The sequence below is a fragment of the Lonchura striata genome, chromosome 9 (genome assembly GCF_046129695.1).
Source record: "Lonchura striata isolate bLonStr1 chromosome 9, bLonStr1.mat, whole genome shotgun sequence".
NCBI classification, from domain to species: Eukaryota; Metazoa; Chordata; class Aves; order Passeriformes; family Estrildidae; genus Lonchura; species Lonchura striata.
Window position 1 is genome coordinate 1,547,244 of NC_134611.1, and position 21,641 is coordinate 1,568,884.

Sequence of the window (21,641 nt, forward strand, 5' to 3'; positions counted from 1 at the left end):
GGCGTTAGCATAAATTCACGTGCCCATGGCGTTTATTACTCAGAAACAAAGGTCGCGTTTTCTTCCGAGAGAAGTTTCTGGGTTGGATGAACGAACAACTGCTGGTGGAATACTCCAGATGGATGGTGATGTCGAGAGTGCATAGCCGGGTTTCAGAGAGGCGGTGATGCTTGGTGCAGAATCCCGCGTTGCCAGCTCCAAGGCAGCCCTGGTGCACTGGTCAGGCTTCCCGTGAGGGCCGTGCTTCAGGAGAACTTCCCGGCCTGAGGCGGGGGGCCAAGGAAGCCTCCTGCCTGCTTGGTGGCAGCCCGGGAAGGAGCAAGGCCGAGCATCTTCTGGATGTTCTGCAAGAACAACAGCATAGAGCACCGTATTGTCAGAGTGTGACAAAGGGGAAGAAACCCCAACTCTGCTCACAGAATAGCTGGGGCTGGAAAAAACCTCTTGACATCAGTCCTACCCCCCCAGCCAAGGCAGGGTCACCTGGAGCAGGTGATAGAGGAATATATCCAGGTGGGTTTGGAATGTCTCCAGAGAGGGAGACCCCACTCCCTCCCTGGCAGCCTTTCCCTGTGCTCTGCCACCTTCACTGTAAAGAATTCCTCATGTTGAGGTGGAACTTCTTGTTGTTTAGTTCATGGCCACTGCTCCTCATCCTGTTGCTGGGCACTGCTGAAGAATTTTGGCATCATCCTCCTGAAACCCACCTTTGAGATATTCATGTAAGATTCCCTCTCAGTCTTCTCTTCAGACTAAACAGGCCCAGCTCCTATAGTCTCTCCTCTTTAGAGATGTTCCAGACCCCAAATCATCTTTGTGGCCTCTGCTGGACTCTCCAGCAGCACAAGTAAAACCTCCCCACTTGTTTCAACAGACTCAGGTTCTCGCCCAGAGAGTCTTAACCCATCTGGCTACTGTATATTGAACCTCTCCTTATATGTTCAAACAGCTCAGCATGGAGCCAGACAAGAATGGCTGGGCCATTCTTCCCCACCTCAACAAAAGCCTCTGAACACCAAATCCATATTTTCAATTAGGATTCTTTCCCATTTCCAGCTACACATCCCACAGTCAGCTGTCTTTACACATGCTATTTACATAAAATACCACTGCAATTTAACTGCAGTGCAGGTTTCCCAGTGCCTACTCACGGGCAGACCCTGCAGCCCTCAGTTTTCCCAAATTCCAGAAATCACTGCTGGTGGTGGCCATGAGAGCTGGAGTCTCTTAATGCAGCTGGAATGTGGGACAGCAGCATGGCAACCAGAGCGTGTGCCAAGTGCAAGTCAGGAGCTTAGTCCCAGAATTAACATGAATGCCAGTGCTGCATACAGAACAATGGGGCGCTGGAGACATGCAGGATAACAGGACATATGGAGCAAACCCCAAAACCTGACTATTGGGATGACCTCATCTGCATCCAAGCAGGGTGTTTCAGTGGAAAACAACAAACAGGGGAAGAGCTAATTAGCAGAGCTAGGTGTAAGCCAAAAAAAAAAAAAGAAAAATCACAGTAAAATATTTCAATTTGAATGTTTTTCTTGATTTTTGTGAAATTTCTTTTAAATTTCACAACAGTGTAAGTACAAAGAGCCCTCAGTTCTTTCGGATTCATCCTTCACTGTAAGGAACTCCAGCTCAAGATGCTTCTCCTGCAGTGCTGGCAAAACAGGGACATCTGAGATGCAGGGGAAAGAAGAAAACAGCTGTGGCCTCCTCGTGTCACCATGAGTGCTGGCTATCAAGACAACAAAAGGAGGAAGGATCTTCTTCAAATTTGAGTGTCCTCTCCAAAATAACTGTCAGGATAGGTCAGGCAGCAAGGTCGCAGAGCTCTTGAACTTTTTTTATCATGGAAAGAGAATAAACTGAGAAAAAGGGGGAAAAATGGGGGGGGGGGGAGGGGGGAAATGGGGCTGATAGTTTTGCAATTCCACAGGAGCTAAAATAAAATAAAATCGAGATTCATTTCAGCTAGAGATTATGAAAAGCAAGGCTGCAGCCCACACACAAGGAACATCACGTTTAGTGAATTAGTGAATCACGTCACGTTTAGTGCGTGGCATACATAAACCAGCCACTGGTTGATGTTCAGCAACCGAGTATGTATGAGAGCATTAACTCCTTGCTGTGGTTCCTCCTAGTGTTTCTTGGATCAAGGCACGGGAGAAAGGAGCAGTCAAGGGACAGAGCAAGCACACCAGAGGGTGCTGCAGAGCCAGCAGCCAGCAGGACGGGTGTCCCGTCAGCTTCCTAGCAGCTCACCCATGGAGCAGAGACGTAGCAGGGATCCATGGAACCAAGGAAGCATGCACTGCCTCCTCCCCATTCCTTCTATAGGGAGAAAAAGATGCTAAAGTGTATTCCAACTGCTTGAAGAGGAAGGGAGATGACAGTCTGTCTGTCTGAATTCCAGACTACAGACACCACCCAGCATTACTCTTCCATGCAGACTCCCCCTGCTCTGGAAGGCAGAAAGCATCGCACACTAGTTCCAAAGCATGTTTTGCTGGACAGCAATCCTGAAATCTACACCTGGACACACCAAAGATGGGGCAAGGTCCAGCAGAAACCTTGTCCCATCTGCTGTTGGACAAGGAAATCTGTAGAGTCTACTTCAACACAAGCACAACCATCACCCTCAGGAGCAGGGAGGGAAGAGTAGTATTTAGGGATCCAAATCCCTCATGTCAGCTCTCCTCTTTCCTCAAATGACTGCAGGAAGCACAGGAGCTGCTCCTGCTGTGGTCTTCAAACCCAGAAGGGACCTCAGACAAGGCAGCAAGTGGCTCCCTGCCCTAAGACCCCGCTCTGTGGGAAACTACAGTGCTGGCAGCAGAGATAATTGCTGGCTCCCCTTCCCACTGGGAATACATTTCGGTGAGAAGCAGCCTAATGTACAGTTCAGATGCGTGTGAAAAGGAAGTGAGGAGCAGCAAACACCCCAGGAACAGCAGCATATCCCTCTTCCAGCACAGGTGAAGGCTGGGAGCTCAGAACCATGAGCAGCGACAGAGGATGTAACCCTGACACTGCACCTCCCACCCAGCCCAGCAGCAGACTTTCCCAGCTGAAAACCCAACAGCTCAAGGACCCTTGGAAGGCCTCTCCCAGCAACCCTCCTCTCTCCAAACAGGAAGGCAGGAGGAACTAGGGGACAGGATTTACGTGCCAGGGAGAGCTGGGAACAGCGCAAAGGAAGTTACTCACTGTGAGGTGACTATTTTGGGAGATGCTGGCCAGGTCACAGGCAGCAAAGCTTCCCAGTCAGTGTTTGAAGAGTTTATCACCCCCACATGAAGAGAGTCCCTGATGCTGCTCCTGCCTGTCCCACTAATGTCACTTTAATCACCGCCCAGGCAGCCTCCCACCCCTGCAGACTCCCCTGCATTTCCCACCAGGTTGCTGTTTTTTCCCACATACCCGAGTTCCTGCTCTACCACTGAGCTCCACAGGAACATCTCTCTTCCCTGTCTTCAACGGTTTCACAGGCAGCTCCGGGATTTAAGGAAAGACTGAGGGACTATGGTCTCCTTGGTTTGTTCACAACCTTTTCCCTGATTTTTGGTACATCTCCACTCCTCCTCTTGTGTCAGCAGCATCAGGGCAGACACCAACTCCCACAGCACTTGTCCTCCCCTGGGCCAGCACCTGTTTGAAGCCAACCTGGCAAGATTTCCCCTTCTGCACATAGTGAAATACAAAGTCTCACAAAGCCTTCACCTCCAAGGTCACCGAAAGCACGAAGTGCAAGTCTCTGGCACCATTTTAAGCCCTTAATTACTTTCTTGTCCTCTCCCCCAGCTTGTCACAGCTCTGAAGTCCTCTTCCCAATGCTGTTATCACCTAGGTTCTTTCAAATAGCAATAAAGCCAAGAGCAGGATGCCAGCAGCAATCACAGCTTCAGTTCTGACCTCTTGTGCAAACTAAGGTGTCCCTGCCCTTCCCTTGAGCAGCAAGGAGGAAGAAGCTGAGCTGCCTGACAGCTGGAGAAGTGCAGGAATTGTTAACCATGATCACGTAGAAAAGGCAGCACTATGAAGATTGCAGTCTCACACCCTTCTCCAAAGCAATAAACTCACTCTCCTCCTCCAGAGGGACATCATAAGGAACTCTGAAGCACTAGGGCAATTTTTTCCCAGAAGTTTTATGGAAAGCTCAACCCACTGCAAAGAGTTTGGTATTTCTGACCCTCAGTTCATGGTGCCCACCAATTTCACCATATAAAACATCAGGAAATACCCAGCGTTAGAATTAACCACAGGAATTATATTTTTAGACAAAACAAATGAGGGATTTTTCAGCAAGAGTTCCCAAATCAACCCAACGGGTGCAGAAGAATCTTGGTGGTGGTGTTATTTAGTTTCCTGTCATAATCTGCAACACTGAAAAGAAAGGACTTTCCATGTAACAGGTAACACAGAGCAGCACCAGCCAAGATTGCCTGAAGGAACAGCATCAGACCACAGCATCCCAGAATTCTGGAAGTTGATCTTAAGAGCTCAGTATGTCTCAGTGCTTTCAAAGCAGCAAACCCTTCTCTAGCCACTGGGAAGTGAAAGTTTGTCTTGCAGCAAAAGGAGTGAGGAAGACCCTGCCTGACCTTTGGTGAAGCTGGGCCTGCTTGGAGTGAGTGGTGCCCAGATGAACCCCAGATGTTCTTTTCAGCATAAATGATTCTACAATTCATTATCTGCTTTTGTACAGGACCAGATTGGGATCCATTTCAGCACAAACACCCAGTAGAAAGGGCTCAGGGGAATTCCATCCACCAGCATGCACTTTGTGCCTAAAGGAACTCTCTTATGGAGCTGCTCCACCAAGCTCAGCCCAGCTCCTGGCATTACACACCACCTCCCTTTGCTGATCTGCTTTAAGCCTAAGTCCCTTAGTCTAAGTTTCCTTGGCACCTCTGAGGAAAAGCAACAAGGGGGTTAAGGAGAAAAGCAGCAAGAATTCAGGAAGTGAATCAAAGAAAAGGGAAATATGAATACAGAAGAGAAGGTAATTTGCAGTTAGTTGCACCAACATTTATCCAGAGTATATTAACCTATCCCCAGCACCCTGTGGGGAAAGTGGAAAACCAAACAGACTTCTTGTTGCACTGAGAAGGCCCTCTTGTCCTCACCAGCCATTCTGCCACTTGAGCTGCCAGTGAACTGTCCTGAACAGATCCTTTATCCTCATCCTCTTCCAAAAGGTGGGACTATGGAGCTGTGTGGAGCCTACTCTTAGCTTACCATACCAGACCCCCTCTGTGCCACATCCCTAACACTGTGAGACACTTGACACCAAAGGTACAGTTCTTAAGACTCTGAAAAAAAATCAGACAGCCAGCAAAAACAGGAAGGACAAACCCAAAAAAGCAGCTTTAATTCTTTCATCACTTTTCTGACAACTTTATGGACTGATGAAACTTTTACAGAGCTGCAAGCCACTTAGAAAGTTTCCCCTAAAGAAGCTGCTGTTTGTAAAGATGCCCATGTTGCTGTTAAAGTCATCATTACTAACGAGTAGGATTTAGATCAGCTTCTGATGGAGACAATCCCTTGGTATGGCAATCCACAAAGTTATCACACAAGTGAGGAATCCACTTCTGCCAGCTCTGTCCCAGAGCCCTGGTGCAAGTCTCCAGCCAAGTGTTCCAGGCCCATCCAGGACAGTGACTGTTTTAATGATCCCAACCTAGAATTGCTTTGAACATGAGGCACAGGAATGAAGCCAAACACAGAAACCACAAACAGATCCAAGATTACATGGGCACTACTCCTCTTCCTGGATGGAGATATGCTTTCCCTGCTCCAGGGAAAGTGTACTCACCTGTCTGATTGACATGGTGCAGAGAATGTAAAGGAAGATGAAGGAGCAGTCAGTGTAATCCTCACCCAGGAGGTTGCGGTGGGACAGACCTTGGATGTATGAGAGGGGGATAAATGGAAGCTTTGCCACCACTCGGCCATCAAATCTGGAAAAGAGAGCACTGCATCACCACTGGAGACAGCAGAAGAGCTTTTGGATATGGAAAGAACAATTGAGCATCTTCAACAGGCCACCAGAGCAGGCAAGGCTGAAAGGTCTTGCTGCCTTCTCCAGCCCCTCTCCACACACTACACCAAGGAGGATAAAGACATCTCTCTGTCTAAGCCCTTCACAGGGTAGGATTCCCTCAGGAACAGTTTTACCACAATGAAAGTGTTTCCTAGGGATTTAAGTGATCAACTGGACAAACTGCTGGTTCATGAAATCTTGGTGTTTTGCAGTTGTCTGGTGCATTTTATTTCCAAGTCAGATTTAGCAGATCACTTCCCAGAACACAGTCAGCACTTCAATATAAGATGAATGACTATCACCCTGCTACACTGCAGTAACTGCAACAAGACAGACCCTTTGCTTCAAGCAAAACAGCATTTTTTAAACCAGAGCATAAATCAAAGACACCTTTTCCTCCTCTGCAGCAGCTGTGCTCCTCAGGTTGCACAAGAGAGCCATCAAGGAACACTTCACAGCCCCAGTTTGTCTGCATTAGCTGTGGAGATGAAGGCAGTGCAGAGGCAGGATGATACCGCATATCCCGAGCGGCATGTCCTGCTCCTGGAATCCCTCCAGGCCCACATTCCAGGGCATCAGGCAGAGTGTGAATTTTGGCCACTTAGCAAAGATTTCTCCCAAGCCAGACCAGTCGACCCAATCTTTTGATGTAGATGTGTATGATGCCTCATCAGCATGTGCATATTTGGATGTTATTTTCTCTGCATGTGCTGATTTTCGAACAGGTGTTTCTTGTTTCAAGAGATCCTAAACGAGCTTTCTTTCCTGTGGAGATGCATTCACACAGCCACGGCTCAAACACACGCCAACTTTGTTTACATCTCACAGGCAGCTTGGCAAAAGAGCTCGGAACGGATGTTTATCTCCCTGGAACATCCCCCAGTGGCTTAAAATTCTGCGTTATTCCTGCTGTGAGAATGACAAGTACTTCAGCAGTAGCACCCTGAGGTACCTGCTTTTAATTCCAGCAGGTTTTCACAGTCATTAAGAGGTACTGAAATACACAACTCTTAGAGTAAGGCAGGGGAGTGATTGCATGAAAAAGTTCCTGGCAAGAGAAAATTGAGACACACAGAAGGTAATTTCTGCCCCATGTGAAATCCCTGCTGGCTTGGAGGCCACTGCTGCTGCAGATCTCACTGCCAAAATGAACCTTTTAAGCCACTACAGTCACTCAGCTGTTTGTCTTGGGCACAGCATTCTGCTCTTTGGGTTTAAACCAGCCTTGCTGACACTTCCACATCCTTCCAGGTCCAACCTGCTGCCCCAGTACTGCTGAAACTCCAGGAATGACAGCAGGAAATCATCCTGGTGATTTCCAGTTTGGCTAAGGGGGCACTTGGCAATGGTGAGATGCACAGAGTAGCAGCATCTGCAAAGTACCTGTCCAAAGGGTGCTGCTTCCACACAATTCCTGCTCCTTTTTTCCCACAAGCTATGAACTCATTGAAGAACAGGAAAAGCAGTAAACGTGGTCACAGCCATTGCAGGTGTCAGCCACCCTTCTCCTCCCACGCCCACAAGTGCCTCCATGGATACTCCTGCTGCTCAGATTGCCTCTAAAGAAAGAGGCAGTTAAATAAAAGATATGCCCAAAGGCTGACATCAATTCTCTGCTCAGTAGCATGGTCTCTGTGGACAGGAGTCCTCAAAAGAGGAACAAGACAAACTTGGTAGAAGTTTATTGGTTTCTTCTACCTTTTTCTAATATCTATGGAAGAAATAACCATATAGAATTTAACCCAAATCAACCCCTTCCTAAAGTTTTTAACAAACTTACAGCTCTGTAGTACTTGTTAGTCACAGAATACTCAGAGCAACTGCCTCTTCCCCCTCTAGGAAAGTGGGCACAGTGGGGTAAAGCATTTTTAGTTTGTTTTTCAGTCTGCTTTAGGGGCAGGTGCTGGTGTTTGTACTGTACCCAAAGAGCAAGGCAAGCACTTGGAGGTCTCAAGGGCAACCCTACAAATGCTCCCTCAGACCCCTCACTGCACCTCCAGCCCTGCTCAGGGCTGCAGTGAAATGAGACATCACTGACTCAAGATTGCACCCGAATTTTAAAATCCTCCAGTGCTGGGCTGCTTTGCTCTGCTCAGAATGCTGAAGTCTGACTAAGCTGAATAAATAAAGGATCCACACAGTGGCACTTCTGTTATTATGTTACCCCATGTTTGCAATTTATCCACCCACAGATCTCCAGTAAAATAACATTTGACTGTATCCTGGGGAATGCCAGCACAGAAGCCAAAGGCTTTGGTGCCCAAGAATATAAATTCCTGTTTGCAGGGCAAAGATATTGCCCAGATATCAAGCAGCCTCCTAAAATATTCATGTCATCTTCAGATTTAAGAGCCAACAGTTCATATTTCAAGTGAATCAAGTTTTAAAAGCCAAGCACAGCCTTTCAGATTTGCGTATCTGAAACAAAGCTGTCTGTAACTGTGCAAACCAGTTTGGGGTTTCTTGTCTGTTTTTTTTTTTTTTAACTACACCCATCTCAGGTCACTTTTAAAACAAGTGAGATGTGGAGCCCATGCCTGGACCTGCTTATATCTGGACTCTGATTACCTCAAGTAGGGCAACAACAAACTCTGCAATTACAGCTCATTTCTAAGGGCAAGAGAGCTGACCCAGTTTTGTTTGCAAGAGCATTCTTTGGTCACACCATTACAGCAAAGCCAAAGCAGCTGAAGACTGAAGATGTTTGCCTGACATACACCAAACTTGCCTTAATCAGGATGTTCCCATGCAGAAAAGATATTAAGGCTGTGTCTAGACTGAATGCAATTTGTTCAGTTTGGCTGTGCTCAGTACTCAATGTTCCCTCTTGAGCAGAAAGTGCATGTGATGACCAAACCACCACATCTTCAGATGAAACATGGATCCATTTATTAATCTGTGTTTCTTGGCTGGACAGTGTCACTCTTGACACTTCAAGTGATGAAGGGAAGGTGGAAAATATGTTCACCATAAATATTTCAGAAAAAAAAACTGCAGGAAGCTGATACTTACATGGAGTTGAACATTCCCATCAAGGCAGTGAAGCAGAAGCCAATGGCAAACATGGATTTCATTCGAACCTGCAAGCAGAAAGGTCAGAGAGATTTCAAACAGGCCCACACCCTTAAAAAGAGCCTTCGTACAGATCACTGAAATCAACAGGGAAAAAGGAGACAGAGGGGTTGTTAAAGTGACTGCAGAAGTCTCCAAGAGATTGGGCACAAAGGCAGCCACTGATGGGAAGTGCTGCTTCAGGGAGACAAAACCAGAAAGTGCTCAAGAATTTTCCTGTCACCTTGCACAGGCTGGTTTTATTTTTTCCTTAAGCCTATAAAACCCCCCAGGGGGATTCCCAGGGGACTCCCAGCAAGGCATCATTACAATGACCAAAGTTATAGGAAGCCACAAAAATTAATTCTACATTGAAAAAGCATCATGGAGACTGATAAAGATGAAAATAGCTAAGGTTTGGCATGAGATGAGGCAGTAACTCTGTGGCTCAAACTAAAATCTCTAGTTATTAGAGAAAATCCAGAAGGACCTTTCCAGAGTAAAAGCAGCTTTGTCTGCCAATTGAACAAGTCTTTTTGTTGGAAAACTGACTGAAATCTCCAGCAGTTGGGAACTGGCTTTAAATTTTCATACCATTGACAAGTCCCTGTTGTTATTCTTCAGTTTCTCTTCTTGTCTCTCTGGAAAGACAAAACCAACAATTATAATCAGTTATGTCAACCTAGAAACCAGAGTGTTTTCATTTCCAGGAAAACTTAACCTCTTTGGCTCTCCAAACAAATAACGCTTCCAAAATCAACTCCAGCTCTTTTTGCCAGACAGTAGAAAGTGAAAAACTGTACCTAGCCAACTGCTTCTCCCTACAGCAACATGCAGCAAGTCAGGCACAAAGAGAGGAGGCGCCTGGAATCACACATTCAGCACTTTTGAAAGAAATGCACCCAAATGTCAGATTTGCTAACTCAACCAACTACACAGGAGCATGAGCACTGCTGCCAGGAAACAAAAACAGTGCCCCTCTACCACAGTTCCCAAAGGGAGCAGTGATCAATTTGCTGCACACCATCATAAATACGTTGAATAAGTAAGGATTTCCTTACTTATTTTCCAAAGGGAAAACCACGCACAGAGCTGGGAGCTGCACCTCAGCAATGCCAAAATCCTGCTGGTCTTAGTAATGAATTTTGCACTCTTCTCACACCTAGGAGATTCTCCAAAGAGGAAGAATTTCCTACCTGAAATTCAGTAATGAGTGTATTACTGTGCTTTGCAGGAAATATTATGGAAATTTAGTCTGTCCTTAAATCACCACAGATTTCAAAGATAATGAGATTTTCAAGAGGGCATTTTCCATGTCCCTCACTGGAGGGCTGCTCTGGCCTTCAGCATTATCCACTGTCACCTTTCCTATCCCATGTCCCCATCATGTCTTGTGCTCCTCTCAGACCAAGGATCCAGAGGAGCAGCCAGGCTGGGAAGCAACAGCCAGCTGAAGTAAGGATGTGGATAATGAAGGAATATCCAAAGAACAGCGTGAGTGAAGAGGGGAGGATGCAGAAGGTCTGCCAAGGGCTATCCAGCATGGCAACTTTGAGGGATCCCCACTGAAATTTCAGTGCTATTGGCCCACAGCTCAGAAACTCCAAAATTCTCTCCTAAGCCCCTGCTAAGCACAGGGGCTCACAGTCAGTGTTGTGAAAATTAACAGCAGCACCCCTACCCAACTCCTTAGAACCTTCTTTGCTATTTCCACTTGCTCCTAACCACAAACCATCCCCTTTGGCAGGAACCTTTCAGACACCTGTTTCCTGAGCAAGGTAGAAAGTTGTGTCCTGGGACATTTCAGCAACCACAAGCCAGCTCTTCAGGAATCACATTTGGCACAAATACTTGTTTTTTCCCCTCTGCTGCATAACTAACCATCTATTCAGGTGGGCTAAAGGTTACGTGGAGGAAAGAACACAGCTCTGATTGCCCAATATACCTGACCTGTCTCTCACCTATTTCTACAGATTCAAAATGAAGACGCTCTGGGTGATCTACCAACTTATATAAATGGTCTATTCCTCCCCAGATCACAATAAACAGCCTATTAAACACTTTGCTGAGTAGTTTACAGATAGGTAAAAGCACAGAGAAAGAGGACCAGGTTAACAAGCAACTCCCTGGAGTCCAAACTCATCTTACTCTGCTCCTTGGAACACAAACCATGAGGATTCAGGGACAGAGATTCGCCAGGACTAGGGATTTTTATTTTCTTTTAGTTTTGCTGTCCATCCAGCCCTCGTGTGGACTCCAGGGAATGTCACTGTCTTTTCTTCCAGAAGCACATGGACACTGAAAGCAGTAGCAAGGTTTAAGCTAACGAATCATCCCTTTACACTGAAATGACAGAAGGCTACACCAATGCTAAAGGTGTCCTGTTCCAACAGTGCCCAAGGTGATTCAGACACAATGTGACAATTGGTTCTTTTTACAGTTAAAAAGAAAGGTTTTTAAGTAGGAAACACCAAATAAAGCCTTCCCAAGCTACTTTCCCCCTACCTCCTTGTGCATGATTCATCCCTTATGAAACCAAGTAGTATCATCCACACTCCTCCTGTCATATTCTGTGTGCAGAACAGATGGCAACTGAGGCAGGTCTGTACCACAGCTGTTACTTATCCAGAAAGCCTCAGCTCAATATTTACTTTTTGTTAACTAAAATGATAGAACTTGGAAAAACTCCAGCACAAGTAGATTTGCTGTGACAACAATGCCCCATCTTGCAGAATGATTTGACATCCAGTGAGTTACAGAGATCAGAGATTTCAACTTAACAGCTGTGAATCATTTTCTGGAAGTCCAGTGTGACATTTGGGGTCTGATTTTTCAGGAACACCAAGAATTCATCTTTGCCTGAACAGAAATGAAATACCCATGTTATGCAGCACTTGTTAAAAAAAAGAAAAAAAGAAAAAAAAAAAAATCAGTGTCAGAATCTTAGGCTTGGCCAGCAAGCATCACAGCAAACAAAATCAGTAGTCGTTTCCTAAGTTCTGATCTTTGTCCCTTTGTGCTTTGTTTTCCATCTGCAAAACAAGATTATTTCAGTGTATAAAAATTGGTGGAGCATCTGAAGTCCTCAGATTCTACTGTTTATTGGTTTAGTCCAAGCACAAGTCAAATATTGCCTGCTAGGAACACAGCTTGGATGGTGCCCTGCAAAAAAGTCATTGTCACACTTTCTTTATTTAATATAATCTACTGTTGTTGCATATGGTCATTTTCAAAGTTGCCTTATCCACCAAGGAATGTTCATCCCATGCAGGGGTTAGTCAAGATTAAGAACTGAAATGCACAAGAGGAAGCATTTTGGCTCCTGTCCCTTCAGGAATCTAAGGACAACAGGTTTTCTACCTAGGAAGAGCTGTTTGAAGATGTGTTTATAATTCCCAAGCTTTGTACAGATCAAATGACTAATCCAGCTACCTGGTGTTACAGAGGAATGAGGAAACCAACTCCCAGGAGCTCTCAAAAGTGTTCCTGCCACGATCTCTGTAATAACTTAACTGAGCTCTGCTGCACGTTGCAAGTCCTGCAGACAGCAGATCCTCCTAAAACCTTTAAACATCTCTTTACCTTGGTCTTGCTTACTTCAGTACTAAAAAGTTACCCTAACCCTGAAAGAATTCAGCTTACTGACAATGAAAAAGATTGGAAAAGTTAACCACTGCCTAAAATTGAGCTAAACTGATTTATCAAGATTGAAATTAATCTAAGCATGGTTACAGTTAACATGAACATCTTCAGCTCTAAAGTGCACAAATGAAGGGGGGAAAAATCACAATTTGAGTTCTACAGCTACAGCAAGGTGCCATGCACTGCAACAAAGAGCTTTGACAGCTGAAGTTGGTAACAGCCATAGATATCAAGGCTAAAATGAGAGAAAAAGGCAGGGAACTCAGCAAGAGGTGCTGCTCCTCTCAGTGATCCACCCACTGGATCAAAACCATCAGGAGGCTGGGTACCCCCTGCCTTGGAAGAGTAAGGCAGATGAATAAATAGCCTTGAAAGGAAGGAAAGAATAATCACTTCCATCACTCAACTTTCCACCATTCTTGAGGTGCCAGTCTTACCTATCTTCTTTTTCTGCTGTCGGCCTGCTGATTCAGTTATGGTTTCCTTCTTCTTTTCCACTGCAAAATGAAAAGTACTCCATCATTTCTGCACAGTGATACCACCACATCTTTTCCAAACACCAAGCAAAACATTTTATTTCTCTGCAGAACAAGGGCACAAAAAGCAGCTAAGTTGGACTAAGAACATGTTCAGAATCATTAAGTTATCAACTACCTACACTAAACACTTAAAAACTGTAATTTAAAAAATTCAAAACTCTGGATAAGATACAAACATATTTAAAGGGTTAATTTTGAACTCTGTCAAGAGCCCATGGCACTGTGGACTGAGCAGTCTGGGGACAATTTTGGCTCAATCTCCCCTTGCTGGTTTGTCATTAGTATCAGACAGTACTTTTGATTCAGCAAGTGGAATGAAAAGAGCTTTGTGGCAAGTTCTGCTCCTGATTATCTGCAGTGGGAAGCAGAATACAGGAAAGTCTGTGTTCTCCTGCATCCCTTCTTCACAGGCAGGCATTCTCAGGGGAAATGCTGTCCAAGCAGGCAGCCACAGCCTCTCCATTCTTCAATTAATTAGCACTGAAGCATTTCCAATATTTTAAAGCAAAAGCCTAAGGCCAAAGGTACTAAAACCCCACATCAGACGTTCCCTGAGCACCAACCACCACTGCAGCAAAGCAGGCCAGCAGAGCCAGCACAGGCAAATGGGAACAGAGCAAATGTGCTGCTCAGCTGCAAAGGAGGTTCTGGGACAGCAAAAAGGGCTTTTCCAGGAAGCAAGAGATATTTTCATTCAAGACCTATAACAAGAGTACTCCAGGAAGCAAGGATGAGGAAGCATGACCATGGTCTCACAACCTTTTTTACTTTAAACTCTCTGTATTTATGCAAACTGCATGTACCATATCCACTCTACCAACAAAGAGCCTGGGCTCACTGTCAGCTCACAGATACCTGAGTGCTGGGGCTGCTCTCCCTCGTGGAGTACCAGCTCAGCACAGCCCTGATTTCACAGCCCAGGGGAAATGAAGCCAGCCAACCTCCTAAGCCACACCAGGATTTGTAGAGCTGCCTTACAATATGCCTGTGAGTCACCAACAACTGCTCAGAAAATCACATCAGCCCAGACAAGTCACCTCAACATCATCCCTCCATGGCAACCGAGTGAGAAACAATTGCTTTTCCCAAGGAACAAGAGGATCTCTGGTGGGCAGGGAGGAAAACAGGGAGCTCGTGTCCCTAGGGAATACTGGAGAGAGGTGTCAGATGACACAGTGCACCCAGGGCTCACAGAGTGCTGTCTCCATAACCTTCCCAATGCCAAATCCAGCTGGGAAACCCCAGCAGCCCATCCCTGCCCTGGTGCACATAACCCCAGAGCCCCAGCTCAAAACCCTAGACAGTGCTGTTAAGACTTATGCCAAGCCCCAGGAACTCCCAAGAAACATCCATGTGAACAAATCAGAAATTCCTGGGGCAGCCTTCAGCCCCACATTCCCCCAGAACAACCCCTGCAGCAGCCTCAGCCAACGCTGAGCCTCTCCCGAGGAAGGAGAGGACAGGAAGAGATGAAATTAAGGAGTAACAATGTCTGCTCAAGCACACTACCCAGCCCCTTTGTTTTTGCAAATCCTAAGGATCTGCTAGGGCTCTCACGGGAGAGCTTAAAGGTCTCAAATGTGTTTTTTCCTGTTTCAGATGTGTTAGATAACAGCTGAAAGGTGTGGCTCAAGTGGTCCACTTGGCAAGTTGTAAGGCCTCAGGTCAGCCAGCTGTCTTCAGCACAAGAGAAGGAAAAAAAGCAAAGCTGAATTTTTACTGACTCCTTATTCTGCTTTACCTTTTTTTATAGTTGTTGGGGGTGGAAAATCAAACAAGGAAATCAGAAACTACTCGAGACACATGAACCCCTCATCACTCCCTTCACAGATGAAAACCTAGACACCAGGAGAGCTATAAAAGCAAACAGCATTCAACTCTTTCAGCAGTCATTAAGCCCTAGAGATTAAGCCCTGCTAACTGCTTTTGGAATTGAACAGCACAAGCACAAGAGCACACTAAGTTTGCAGCTGGGTTTCAACTCCTCAAAGTTGCTCTTCTGGGACTAATTCCATCCCACACACAGGACCAGTGGGATTCAAGAGAGGCAGGCAGAGATGCAATCCCCATCTGCTCCTGCTGTGGTGACAAAAGCCCAAGAAGAAGGTGGGAGCTGTGACACAAACATGACTACACTTCAACTCCTCGGTTTAAACTGCCCAGGGGAAGGCTGCAATGAGCAATACGTGATAATATTGTTCTCTCATGCATTACAGAGCACTGCCACCATAATGAGATATTTGTAAGGTAAAACCTGCTCTGTTTTGGCCCCAGCTGTCAAGTGTTGTCTCTCACTGCTGTACCTTGGGTAAGGTGTACACAGCTGAGGTCAAAAGGTCAGAATTTCTCATCTGCAGCTTGGCTTCTGATAAAGACAGGTCCATTTAAACACTGCGGGCTCCCTCCTGTTTACCATTTCTCTCAAAATTTGATGCAGGTCTTCTGACTGCTCACCCTCAGCTCCCTTCCCTTCTCCCCTCCCAGACCTCCTCTCTGTGAAATGAACTTATTTCCTAATATTTCCTAACCTATTTGCTTCCAGTTCACATCAGGATAATTTGGTTTTCCATCAGCCGATTGCTTAGACCTTTCTATGATGGCTTTGTCTTTACTCACCCCCCACCATCAATCACCACTTTTAATCTTTACATAAAATGCTTTTTCCTCATGGTACTCATCATTCAACCCTCTTTCTTTCTCCAGACCTCAAATTCTCCTCTGCACCCCTGCAAGGCAAAAACTGCATCTTTGAACGTATTTCAGACATTTATTTCAGACAGTGGCTGCTGATGGGCAGAAAAAATAGATGCCAGCACCAATCTCTTACTCCCTGCTGTCCTCCACTGACAGGAGGGGCAATTTACACAAGGCAGAAGGTCTTTGGCTGAGCTTCTTCCAGCAGGAGACCAAAATTAAGGACAGAACTAAGCCCCTAGTGAGTACTTACATTTCTTGCTCTGCTTTTCCACTTCAGCCTTTAACCTCTTGTATTTGTCTGTCCGATAGACCAGCACCCACGTTATACCTGAAACAAACACTCAGCCAGCAAGGAGGGGAGGAGAAACCCCCTGCAGGAATGCTGCTAGCAGGGAGCAGATCCACGTGCAGGAATTAAACTTTGTGTCTACAAAACCCTCTCGTGACCCAGGCAAGGGAGCACAAAGCACCAGCAAAGTGCAGCACCCCTTCCCCTCAGATCTCCATGTAAACTGGAACAGGAAAATAAACCATGAAACGAGCTATAGGTGTAAAGCTGAAACAAGTTTTTAATTCTTACTTGTACTGATAAACCTTTTTGCAGGTGTGGGATGAAGATTTGCGGACAGGGGTTATAAGGGGGATTTAAGGATACAGCACAACACCAGAAACGGGACCTGTGGCTCGTGACTACCCCAAAAGGCACCCCAAAGCATTTCCTTAAAAAGCTGCTCCTATTTCAACAGCTGAAATACAAAAACCCTTTTCCAGCAGCTTCAACCACCACCACTGCAAAGCCAAGCGATTCCTTCGCATCCTTCCCACAACAGCTACGGGGAAAACCACTCCCTCCCTCCCTCCTGCAGGGAACAACCCAGCTCCCAGCACTCCGCACCACACTCAGCGCCGGCCGGGGCCGATTCCCCGCTGTGCTCTCCGTGAGGAGCCCCAGCTGACCCCGAGCCGCGTTCCACGGCCTCCCTCGCCAGCGCCGCCCCTGCCGCGCTGCCGGGAGCGCCCCGCCCGGCTCACCCTCGGCTAGCAGCGCGGTGCAGACGGAGATGAAGACGATGAGGAGGGTGTCGGCGAACATGGTGCTCATGGTGCCGCCGCCGCCCCCGGGAACACCGCCGCGCACCCGGAAGTGCGCTCGCCACCCGGAAGTGCCCGGCTGCGTTGCCTAGCAACGCCCGGAAGCAACCATCTGCACTTCCGGCCGGCGCCGCCGACCGCGCGAGACGGGCGAGGGGCGGGGAAAGCGCGGCGGGCGCTGCTGTGATTGGTCGATGCGGCTGTCAATCAGCGCGCGGCCCCGCCCCCGGGCTGAGGGAGCCGCGGTGTCATGGCGGAGTCCGCGCTGTGCCCTGCTGCGGCCCCCACTGCGGAAAATGCATGTTTATGATTGGCTTTTCGCAAATGTTACAATGACTATTATATGTGTAATGTTAATAAGTTATGCTGTATTAATTCTCTTACGTATTGTGGTAAGTGTAGTTTTAGGTTACAACATAATGTTAAAATAGAGACTATGTATGTGGGGTTTTTTTTATGCATGAGATACTCGCTTGGAGGAACACCTAAATCTTCCAAAGGAGAGGAATTTATGGTTTTCTTATCAGAAGAAACTAATTTCTTCAGGCCTTGCTCAGACCCAGGGGATTAGAGGAAACAATTGACATACAACAGACAGAGTTTCTTGTTTAGAATAGAATGTATGCATAACCATGAAGGATATATGAATATGCAACAAGTGTATTGTTTTAAGGGTGATTCCTTTGTTCACAAGTCATGCTTTGACTTAGTGTCAGAGAGCATCCAGACGTCTGTAATTCTTTGCTTTTTATTGTCTTGTAATTGTCCTAACTCTAAACATTATTACTCTAATTGTATTATTATTTTTATAACCACTTTATTATTATTAAACTTTTAAAAATTTAAAAACCAAGTGATTGGCATTTTTCACACCCACCCAGCACTCCTGGAGGGCTCACACATTCCGGGAGGCTGGAAAACACCTCCGCCACCATCCCCAGTCCGACCCACCACGGCATTCCCAGTCTTTCCTTAAACATCTTCAGGGATGGGGGCTCCACGGGTACCTCCCCGTTCCAATGTCTGATCACCCTTTCTGTGAGGAAGTTGATCCTAATGTCCGAGTGTGAAAAACGCCAATCGCTTGGTCTTTAAATTTTTAAAAGTTTAATAATAATAAAGTGGTTATAAAAATAATAATACAATTAGAGGAATAAAGTCTAGAGTTAGGACAATTACAAGACAGTAAAAAGCAAAGAATTATGGACATCCAGATGCTCTCGGACACTAAGTCCCGAAAAGCATGACTTGTGAACAAAGGAATCACCCTTAAACCAATACACTTGTTGCATATTCATACATCCTTCATGGTTATGCATACATTCTACTCTAAAGAAACTCTGTCTGTTGTATGTCAGCTGTTTCCTTTAATCCCCATGGCACTGAGTCTGAGCAAGGCCTGAAGAAATTAGCTTCTTCTGATAAGAAAACCATAAATTCCTCTCCTTTGGAAGATTTAGGTGTTCCTCAAAGCGAGTATCTCATCCCTAAAAAAAAAACTTCCCCACATACATAGTCTCTATTTTAACATTATGCTGTAACCTAAAACTACACTTAACACAATAAGTAAGAGAATTAATACAGCATAACTTTCTAACATTACACATATAATATTCATTGTAACATTTGTGAAAAGCCAATCATAAATATGCATTTTTCACACCGAGCTAAGACTCCCCTGCTGCAGTTTGACACTGGGTGGGTGTCTGCCCTCCCTGCCAGTGAAGATGCACCAAGGTGTTTGCTCTAAAAAGGTTGGTTTGGAGAAACCTTCCTGGTTTCTAGAACTCTGCCCTGGGTTAGTTTGCCAGTGGTGAATAGAAGTGTTCAAGACCAACTTACACATGTTTTGGAGCAACTGGTTTAGTGGAAGGTGTCCCTGTCTATGGCAGGGAGGTGGAATGAGATGATCTTTAATGTCCCTTTAACCCAAACCGTTCTAGGATTCTGTGAATACCCCGTTAGTGCATCTCACCAGGAGGCACTTTCTGGGATCAAATATTTAGGAATGTTGCTGCCTGCCCTTTCCCTGTTGCTGTCCCACACGCCTCTTGTACAGGCAGCAGTGGATTCTGTGATTCACAGGGAATCACATCTCCCTTGCTCGTGTGTGTAAAATATTCACAGATGGGATGGGACTACGAAGTGCATTAATGAGGACAGTGCAATAACAGCAAGGATTTGGCAAATTGACTTTTACTGAGGCTCCAGCTATTACACCTAAGCAGCAGAACTAGACCAGATTCATGGGTTATAATGGGGTGAGGAGACCTAGAAAGCAGAAATCCAGAAAAGGAAACAGGACAGGCAGGGAAGGGCAGCTTTGTGCCTGTCCTTACGTAACAGAGGAATTTGCTGCTGGTGACAGCGGTGCACTGTGCGATTGCACGGGCAGAGCTGAGTGAAAAACAAGGAAAGGAAAAAAACCTACCGTCCTTAAATTAAACACACCAGTCAGAAAGAGCTGTAGCTCGGAGAAGACAGCGAGTGAGGCGTGAGGTCAGACAGCAAACAACCTCCCCGAGCCTGGGGACAGGCACACAAGGACAGCAGAGAGCCACGTGCGTGCAGGTGGCTGAGTCACACGTCACTGGGAGGTGGGAAAAGTCCCAGCACCGTGTCCAGGGAATTTCAAGGCAAAACTGAGAACTGGATGTCAGCAAAACAGGACTCAGAGCCATCAGGGAGACAGGGATGAAACTGAGGGTGGTTATTTCTGTTTGGGGTGAGCAGCAGGAAGATGTTGGCAGCTGGTGATTTGGAAGGATTTGTGATACATGGAAAAAATTCTTCCCTGTGATGGTGGGGTGGCCCTGGCACAGGGTGTCCAGAGAAGCTGTGGCTGCCCCATCCCTGGAAGTGTGCAAGGCTAGGTTGGACGGGGCTTGGAGCAACCTGGGCTAGTGGGAGGTGTCCCTGCCCATGGCAGGGGGCTTGGAACGAGATGAGCTGTAAGGCCCCTTCCAACCCAGTGCATTCTGTGCTTCTGTATTATTTTGTGCCACCTCATGCTGTGCTGTATGCCATCCTCCACCCTCTCTCCCTCTCTTTAGAGATCGCTGACTTTTCTGGCTGTGAGATGTATCAGCATCTATCAAAGCAGTGTTTTGAAATAGTTTCTCATATGCTGCTGTGGGAAATTATTCACTTATTGATACCGAATGGGGCATTTTTGGCAGATGCAGGCCAGTTGGAGATGGTCAGTGAACCATCAACCTCTTTCCTCTGCAGGGTCCGTGCTTTGAACTGGAGGTAGAGGTGACAACAGGCTCTTTGTAATTTCATCCTGTCACTTTGAATCACACGGGGATTCTTATCAGCAGATCCTTTTTACAGACAACACACGGCATATTATCCTCAATGGCATTTCCTTTTCAAAACAGCATTCTTGTGCTTTGATCAACGTGTAAAGGACAGATGAGAGTTGGGTGCAGTCTGATTTGATCTACCAGCCTGGGATATGAGAAAAAGGAAGGCATTTGCATAATACATCGCTCTGGTTTCATGAGTCAGGGGCTGGTGTAGTCCACAAACATTCTAGATATAGAAGTGGTAATATTTATGGAGGCAACCTTGAAACCAGATTAGAGAGACACATAATCCCAGTAGGTTTCACATACTGAAGTCTCCAAGCTTAAACTGAACAAAAGGTTCAGTTGCTTTGCACAGGGTGTTAGTGACCAGCTGCCAGTAAAAGGGTGTGCAAAATTCTCAGTTTTGAGGAAAGGTGCCATCTGAAACTAACTGGGACTTGCATTTGGTTCACTTCTAGTTCACAGCCCTGGCCTGGTTTTGGAAGAGCTGTTAACCTGACCTTTGCAAGTTATCCTTGAATTCTGTGTAAATAAGCCTTGGGTATCCTTAGCTCAACCCGCTCCAGGGCCCATCAAGAGACATTTACTTCTCCTTCCCCTGCAGGTGTGTCAGCTCCTGCCACATGTCCAGCAACAAGGGGACCTGGAGGTGAAATGCCATGATGGGCATCCTCCAGAGGATAGGCAGCACAGCCTGAAACAGGTGCAGCACAGCAGAGGGTTTGGAGTGTCCCCAAGCAGGGCAGCGGTGATGGCAGGCAGGAGGAGAACCCAAGAACCCGGAGTTCTCGCTGTCCTGAGGGGTTTTGCCATCCTATACAGCTGTGTCAGCATTGGAGTAAGAAAAAAGAGCTGTGAATAACTCCCGGGTCCCAGTGGGGTGCGCAGGAGCTGTGCCCATGGTCAGTGCTTGGAAACTGGCATGAGGCCATGGGACTCCACGGGAACTCATCCCTGCAGGAAGTTCTCATCCATATATAGCACTTCCTTCCCTGGCAGGGGCTGCATGCAGTGCCAATCTCCCGTGGCGCTGCTGGAGAGGAATTGGGAGCAGTGGGCAGAGGGGTCAGGGCTGCCGAGGAGATCCTCTCACATCCTGTGTGACGAGGGCTGGGCCATGGCACCTGTCTGGCAAACACCCCCACACCTGCTTTGCTGTGTTGAAGTAGGAAGTTAGAAACCTAAGTGAGAGTTCTGATCCTCTCTGAACAGGGCTGGGAGGAACCTTGGGGCATTCCTTGGGCTGGCTCCTGCCCC

At 46.5% G+C, this 21,641-nt stretch overlaps 1 protein-coding gene across 1 annotated transcript; it reads right to left on the minus strand.

Moving 5' to 3' along the window:
- Window positions 1–14: 14 nt before the first annotated feature.
- Window positions 15–17,147, minus strand: TMCO1 (transmembrane and coiled-coil domains 1). The gene is made up of 7 exons (XM_021545869.3): window positions 17,011–17,147; window positions 16,229–16,306; window positions 13,180–13,239; window positions 9,695–9,741; window positions 9,062–9,129; window positions 5,822–5,966; window positions 15–344 (listed from the first exon to the last, which is right to left on the minus strand). Exons 1-7 carry the CDS (start codon window positions 17,078–17,080, stop codon window positions 246–248), a joined length of 567 nt encoding a protein of 188 aa, XP_021401544.1. The 5' UTR covers window positions 17,081–17,147; the 3' UTR covers window positions 15–245.
- Between the last annotated feature and the right edge of the window lie 4,494 nt (window positions 17,148–21,641).

Excerpts from the sequence above, each read along its gene's own strand:
- TMCO1 (XM_021545869.3), bottom strand. The coding sequence starts at position 17,080 with ATGAGCACCATGTTCGCCGACACCCTCCTCATCGTCTTCATCTCCGTC. Across the intron at positions 9,130-9,694 it reads ACAACAGGGACTTGTCAATG|GTTCGAATGAAATCCATGTT; the intron begins GTATGAAAATTT and ends TTCTGCTTGCAG. Across the intron at positions 345-5,821 it reads GCACCATGTCAATCAGACAG|AACATCCAGAAGATGCTCGG; the intron begins GTGAGTACACTT and ends TTGTTCTTGCAG.